The sequence below is a fragment of the Cupressus sempervirens genome, chromosome 5, assembly GCF_028749045.1.
Source record: "Cupressus sempervirens isolate cs-2001-9-10 chromosome 5, ASM2874904v1, whole genome shotgun sequence".
Taxonomy (NCBI): Eukaryota; Viridiplantae; Streptophyta; class Pinopsida; order Cupressales; family Cupressaceae; genus Cupressus; species Cupressus sempervirens.
The window spans coordinates 310,098,406-310,106,506 of record NC_143122.1 but is presented as its reverse complement, the minus strand read 5'-3'; the positions used below and the strand labels follow the sequence as shown (position 1 = coordinate 310,106,506).

Here is an 8,101-nt window from a genome sequence, read left to right as displayed (position 1 = left end):
TGAAGCTATATGGCTTCAAAAGTTATTGGTAGCCTTGTTTGGTTAGAGAGTTGAAACTACCGTGGTACATTGTGACAATCAGAGTTGCAGCTAGCACGGTGACATGTGAAGCTATATGGCTTCAGAAGTTGCTAGTAGCCTTGTTTGGTTAGAGAGCTGAAACTACTATGGTACATTGTGACAATTAGAGTTGGATCAAGTTGTTTGAGAATCCAATGTTTCATGATAGGTCTAAACTTATAGACATTAGATATTACTTCATCATAGATTGTGTACATAGATAGGTTGTCCAGCTAAAATGCATACCTATAGATGGGCAGGTAGCAAACATTCTGACTAAGGCATTGGGGAAGGCTAAATTCATCTTCTTCAGGGATAAGTTGGGTATTATGTAGAACAACTTCCTTGCTAAGAGGGAGTATTAATTTTTTCTGACTAAGGCATTGGGGAATTGCAGGCAGTGGCAAAAAAACCTTGGTTGCTACTCTCTGTAGGGATTCTGATGTCCAACGTAAGTAGACCATATATTTACTCTTTCAATCAAGTAATCTCGTAAAATGCATTTTTTGGGAGTTGCTCTCGGGAGGGATGCTAAAACCATAAGTTAACCATTTACACACACCCACACAAAAATTCGTGCTGAATCAAGGAATTTTGTTAAATACTTGTTTTTGTATTGTTTGGGCTTTGATAGGAATTAGATCTGAGAAGAGGAGGCTATTTTAATGCTGGCCTATATTCGCCCAAGTGCTGGGCAACCTATTTCGCTGCTAGGTAAAATGTGCATCACTTTAGCAATCAGATGCAGGAACTATATGTGTTCCATCACACTTAGATAAGCCTATATTCAAAACATCAATCATACCCACAACCTTAACCGTAGTGTGAGGAGACAATTTACCTCTGGTTTGTGGCGATCTCTGTGTATAGGTTATGGTTCGACCTCCTTTTTAAGTATATAATCTCATGCTTAAGTTAGGGAGCTGCTCTAGCATGGAAATCTTCCTCAGTTAGTCAAGCAGGGGATTCCTTTTCCATTGGTATTTGTTAACTATGTCTCGTCTGCTATTGATGAGCTCTTCATTGTGTGAATCATCTCCTATTGACAAGGCTGGATAGTCCTCTTCCATCCTCTCCTCCTCACAGTGCCTGAAAATGATTCATGCCTTAATGTGGTTTTTGGATTCTCTTCTCCTTCCCCTCAATTTGTCCTCGCCTCCTCGAAGTTTCTGAACACCATTTATGCCTCCACCTTTGATGTGAAATCCTCTCCCCTTCCCCTCTTTCTCTTCTGTCTTCATTGAAGTGCTTAAAGGCAATTGAATCCTCAACTTGCTTATGTCAATGCAATCTTCTCCCCCATCTTCTCAATATATCCTCTTCCTCTTCTTCTTCTTAAAGAGCTTAACGGCCATTCATATCTCCTCTCTTCCCTTCAATAACCCCCTCCTCTCCTCTTTTACGCATATGAAGAGCATTTATTCATCATCTTGCTTTACTTGGTGTAGTCCTCTCTTCTTCCCCTTAATCTGTACTCTTTTATGCTCTGCTCTCCTCTTCCTCTTAAGCTATCCTGTTTGGTCACTCCTGTGAAGACATCTGTCCTCCCCCTCTCATCTTTGATCCATCCATTCGAGCCCCTGATCTATCAAGACCCTACTATCAGGTCAAGTGTCCAATATGCAAAATACTTATGCTTAGGATAGCTTTTATTTTCACTGGGAAGTGGGCTTGTCCTCTGATATCAAAATGATAAGTTAGAAAATGTTTCCAATGAGGAAGTGGTGTGTTTAGAGCTTCTAGTCTGGTTGGCAAAGTTGCGTGGGGATTTTTAGCCTGGCTACAATCCTACGTTAAACTTCTAGGGAGACTAGAACATAAGACCTGATCTCACTTACTGTAGTATGCTCTTTGTGTTCACACTTGTGTATATTGGTAACATCACCGAATCGTGATTAGACTTGCTTGTCAACCTCTCAATAAAGAAGTCAAATTTCAATATCTTGATCCTAACTTACTTCCCAATGCATTCTAACGACAATAGTAATGGGAGGGTTGAAAGAATTCATATATTGCTGCGGTGATTATGAATCTGCATATGTGCTCAACCCTTGCAATTTATTGGCCACCACATCGCAAAAAAAACTGCCCTAAGTAGGAGAAGAGAAACAACACAAATACGATACAGCGTCAATGAATTCACAATTTAGCAAATAAACTTATTTATGTTTGTTAATTAATTACTAATGAGACCTTACTTATACTTGTCTATCTATTGGAAATGACCCTTGCGTTCTTCTCTAATTTCCCTGACCTCACCTTCTCCATTCTTCTTCTCAGAACGTTTTGGAGACAAGATAATTTTTCAAACAATTTCACAGCTACCAGATAACAAGACGATTCTTGAGAACATATGGAAAATGATTACTAGGGATCAACCGTTGCCTAATTCTCAAAGTGAGAGAATTCATGAGGCTCTTCAGGAAATACTTAGGCTTAAGCGAGAAAATATTCTAGTCATATTAGATGATGTGGGGCCAAATCTTAATCTCGAAGAATTGTTGTTTGAAGCAGAGGGATGCAAGATTGTTGTTACAATCTCGGACAGTGTGAATTCCATACACCTTGATAGCATTCATTATATGTCTTCACTTGGAGAGGAAGATGCTCTATCCCTCTTTTGTTATTGGGCCTTTGGACAAGAAAGCATTCCAGATGGATGGTTCAACAAGCAACCAGTCAAAGAGGTATACCTATGTCTATCTACGTCTCATTTGTTGATTTTAGTGAACCTGAAGTCTGCAAAATTTTCCATAATATGACATTATATTTTTCTAGCTGATATTGTGTAGATCTGCTATCCATTCCATGTTTGCAATTTAAGAAGCATGGTTCATTTAGTTCAATATGTGTAGATCTGAAGGCCACCCTTTGAGATTATATTGGGGCTAACTAGTCTGTACTAACAGGTAGAAAAAGAATGTCTAGGATTACCACTTGTATTGGAGGTGATTGGACATTATTTACATAAATACAGTGAAAATGAATATTGGGAATATGCCAAAAGGCAGCTTTCACAAGGAAGACGAATCAATATTAGATCTTATGAAGAGGATGTTCTCAAGCGCCTAGCACTGAGCATAGAAGATCTGGACAATGATACAAAAAAATGCTTTTTGGACCTGATATTATTTCTTGAAGTTAAAAAAATCCCTGTTGATGCTTTGTTTGATATTTGGATTCATGTTCACAACTTAAGCCTAGAGCATGCATCGATGATTCTTGTTGATCTTGAAAAAAGAGGGCTCTTGAATTTGGTATAGCTAACTCATAATTCAAGGTTAGTGTCTTCTTTTTTTTAGAAATAGTCAACAATCATGCTGTTATAACCAAACAGCAAGTATGCCACACATTTCCTATTAAATTGGTAACAAGATAGGAATGTCCTCCATGAAACTAGGTCATACAACATTATCCTAAGAAGATATGAATGTCTTCCTTGATACTAGGTCATACAACCTTATCATCTTATCCTCTAGAATCATCTTCTCATCTCATGGGCTCTCTATATATAGAGGCCATTGCATAGCTTTGAAGAAATCAGTTTGATGAATAAAAGTTGCTTCTCTCTTAAGTGTTTATTTCTGTTTTTTCATTTCCAAGTATTTGTGCTTATTTCAGATCTTAGTAAATCTTAGATCTCTTATTTTTATCATGGTATCAGAGCAAGGTTTAGCCAAGTTCAGTTGGAGATTTATTTAGAAGTTCAGCTAGAAATATTGCTAGAGGGTTTTGTTAAAGGAATATATTTTTGGAAATGGTTTGTTTGTAGGGCTGATTTTTTTTTTGGAGTGATATTTGGTTGCAGGGCTGTTATGCTGCTGGAATATTGCTAGATTTGTTTGAAGGCTGATTTTTTTGCTAACATGGGTTCTTCAAATGATGTTTTGCCTATATTTGATGGAAGTGGTTTTGCAGATTGGAAGATTGCAGTCAAGAATGCTCTAAGAGAGAAGGCTTTATGGAGGATAGTAAATAAAGAAATTAGGGAACCTCAACAAACTGATAAAGAAAAGGAGTTGTGGAAATGTAAGTTGGAGCAAGCTAGAGGTATTATTGGTAAAGCTTTGAGCCCCAATCTAAATAGAAGATTTGTTGATATTGATAACCCAATAGCGCTGTGGGAGACCTTAGAAAAAGATTATAAAGATGCAGACATGGCTAGCATGTTTAGTATAGAAGAAAAATTGATGAATTTAGATCCATCTTATTTTGAAAAAATGTCTGATTACTTCAATGAAGTTACTTTTTTAAATACTCAGCTTAAAAAAATAGGTGCTGAATATAAAGTTTTTAAGGAATCAAGGAAAAGGGTTCTTCAACTAAATCCCAATACCCCCCAGCAAACTTTTGATCAATACCCCCCAATACACTCTGTCATGCTTTTATTGCTCAGACTGATTATATGTCACAACTTTGGCATGCTAGACTTGGACATTTAAATTATAGAAAATTACAAGATAAGGTTAGAATGGATATGGGTAGAGGATTAACAAAAATTTCAGCTTGTGAAAGTGTGTGTGAAGGTTGTGTATTAGGGAAACATCATCGAGATCCTTTTGATTTAGGTAAAGCATGGAGAGCTAATCTTCCATTGCAACTTATTCATAGTGATTTATGTGAACCAGGATATCCTTCACTTTCAGGTGCTAGGTACCTTCTCACTTTTATTGATGATTATAGCAGGAGAGTATGGGTTTATTTTCTTGAAAGAAAAAAAGAAGTGTTTGAAGTATTTCAAAAGTTTAAGGCATTAGTTGAAAATCAAAGTGGCAAAACAACTAAATGTTTAAGGACAGATAATGGGGGTGAATATTGCAATTATGCTTTTGAGTCATTTTGTGAAAATTATGGTATTAAGGTGCAAAGAACAGTTCCTTATACTCCTCAACAAAATGGGGTGGCTGAACGAATGAATAGAACTCTTTTAGAAATGGCTCATTGTATGTTGCATTTTAAAAGTTTGCATAATAAATTTTGGGGTTTGGATGTTTCTTGTGCTGCACAGATTATAAATAGAATCCCCACCAAAGCTCTCACAAATATCACCCCAGAAGAAGCATGGAGTGGTAAGAAACCTCACATTGGGTATTTTAAAGTATTTGGGTTTATTGCTTGGGCACACATTCCTGATGCACAAAGGGAAAAGTTAGAACCAAAGAGTCATAAGTGTTTGTTTATGGGTTATAGTGAAGAATCAAAGGCTTATAGGTTATATGATTTGACAACAAACAAGGTCTTTGTTACTAGAGATGTGAAGTTTGATGAGCATTCACAACTTATAGCCACTCCTTCTCACTCTACAACACCAAATGCTTCTCATTTTTCAGATATTTTAGGAGGAAATGGAGACTACATTGATGAGGATGAGTTGTGCACTTCTACAAATGATGAAAATACTAGTGAAAAAAACACAACTAATGCTTGTAATTAGACATTTTCTACAGGTAGTAATGATGAAGAAGATAACTTTTCAGCTAGCCAAAAGACAAGGAGTGTTGAAGAAATATATAGGCAAGGCTCAAAGATCCAAGGGAGGAATGGTAGTGCACTCATGGCCAAATGAATTTTACGATACATTCGTGGCACCATTTACTATGGCATTCATTATTGTTACAAGTCTTCAATCTCTTTGACTGGCTTCACAGATTCAGACTTGGGAGGTGACATAGATGATAGAAAATCTATTGGTGGTTATATTTTTCAGCTCGGGTTAGGTCCAATTACATGGAACAGTAAAAAAAAAACAACTACATCATTGTCCTCATGTGAAGCAGAATATAGAGCAACAAAAGAAGCTGGAAAGGAAGTAGTTTGGATTCACAACCTTTTATTTGAGCTTGGTTTTGCACAAAGTTCAGCTACTCCTTTGTATTGTGATAATCAAAGTGCTATTCAAGTTGCAAATAATCCTATTTTTCATGCTAAAACAAAACACATTGAGATTGATGTTCACTATATTCAGGATCTTGTTCAAGCAAATTTTGTTAATCTTCTCTTTTGTCCAAGTGAAGACCAAGCAGCAGATATATTTACTAAGAGTATGCTTGAGGCCAAATTTTTGAAACTACGAGGCATGCTTGACATGATTGAGGTGAACATTAAGGGGGGATAGTCATGTCATGTTCCCTCTCTTTCTTTTGTTGAAAATAGGTACCTAACAAGGCTGAATGCCGAGACCTATCCTATCTATATTTTTTATTGTAATTTCTCCCATAAATTATCATTAGTGGTAGAAATTAAGGAAGGATGTTAGAAATAGTCAATAGTAATGCTGTTATAACCAAACAGCAAGTATGCCACACATTTCCTATTAAATTGGTAACAAGATAGGAATGTCCTCCATGAAACTAGGTCATACAACATTATCCTAAGAAGATATGAATGTCTTCCTTGATACTAGGTCATAAAACCTTATCACCTTATCCTCTGGAATCATCTTCTCATCTCATGGGCTCTCTATACATAGAGGCCATTGCATAGCCTTGAAGAAATCAGTTTGATGAATAAAAGTTGTTTCTCTCTTAAGTGTTTATTTCTGTTTTTTCATTGCCAAGTATTTGTGCTTATTTCATATCTTAGTAAATCTTAGATCTCTTATTTTTATCACTTTTAGATTCTTTTGTTGAAATTACGTTGAAATATGTAGCAGAAAGATATAGATAGTGATCATCAAGCCGAAAGAGTAAATCCCCCATTTCTTCCAGCATGATCTAAATGAAGTTTGGACATGTAATCATTTTACTTCAACTCAAAATTTGTAATCATTGAGATGTTGCTACTTCATTTTGAGAACTTGAAAAAGATGTCTCGCTGAAGATTGAATGCATCTTAACTCTTGTTTTCCTAGCAATTGTGAGATATATGCATTTCAACATGATATGTTGCAGCGTTTGGCTATTTATTGTGTGGAATTTGCGGACAACAACCAAAATGACAAGATATGCAAAAGGTTGAGATTATATCCATTCTCTTGCTGGGAAGATCCCTCACATGGAGATATAAAAGCCGCTGAGATTATTGCCATTTGCACAGGTTGATTTCTTTAAATTGGTTTATTGATATTCACAAGTATCAGGCTTCAAGCAAATGAGTGAGGCCCATCAAAATATATATATTCCTTCTTTAAAAGGTTTTGAATACTTTTGCAGGTCCAATGAAAGAGAATAAATGGCCTAAGTTGGAGTTTCCAGAGGCCCGTGCTCTTGTATTGATATTTGATGGAAATTAATATTTCCTTCCACCATTTGTGCAGGAAATGTCTCGGTTGAAAATTCTTATCATAATCAACCAGAAATCCTGTAGGGATGAAATTGATGGCATGTCAACCTTTAGTTCATTGGTTCAGCTGAAGAGCCTTCGGCTTGAAAAATTGATTGTCCCTGATCTAGATTATTTTCAATATTTAGAAAATCTCAGAAAGCTCTCACTGAGTCTCTGTAGCACTGATAAGGGACGATTGGACATTGAAGTATGCTCAAAGATGCTTAAACTTGAAGAGATTAATATTGACTGCTGTGAGGATATTGAGGAATTTCCTGTTGGTATTTGCAATTTCACTTCACTGAAACTACTATCTATAGCAAATTGCCATCAACTTTGCAAGATTCCTGAGAATCTGGGGAAGCTTGCAGGATCTCTTCAAGTGCTGAGCTTAGTTGCTTGTCTGAATCTCAAAGAACTGCTAGCCTAAATTTATGAACTTGGAAATTTACATTTCCTTGACATTTCCAAATGTCAAGGCTTGGAGGCTCTTCCACGTGACTTCAATAAGTTGGAGAGACTCAAAATTCTCAACATGGGTGACTGCACAAAAATCAAGAAACTTCCTAGAATGGTTAATGGCCTTACGTCTTTGTCAGATGTGATCTGCGATGAGCAATTGAAAAAATAGTGGTCTCATTTCTATGAGTCGATTAATGTGATAATTGCAGAACCAACATTTAGTTTAGAGTTTCTGGACACATAACTTTGCTCCGGCAATCATTTATATTGTGAACAGTGACTATGGACCATGGGTTGAGTAATTTTCTTTCTCGTT

General features: G+C 36.5%; 1 protein-coding gene across 1 annotated transcript; it reads left to right on the top strand.

Moving 5' to 3' along the window:
* Positions 1-298: 298 nt before the first annotated feature.
* LOC149555871 (putative disease resistance protein At4g33300) lies at positions 299-7,753 on the top strand. The gene is made up of 7 exons (XM_089829599.1): positions 299-320; positions 458-511; positions 2,341-2,747; positions 2,970-3,317; positions 6,951-7,095; positions 7,212-7,267; positions 7,316-7,753. The coding sequence occupies exons 1-7, from the start codon at positions 299-301 to the stop codon at positions 7,751-7,753; spliced, it is 1,470 nt and encodes a 489-aa protein (XP_089685725.1).
* Positions 7,754-8,101: the final 348 nt, after the last annotated feature.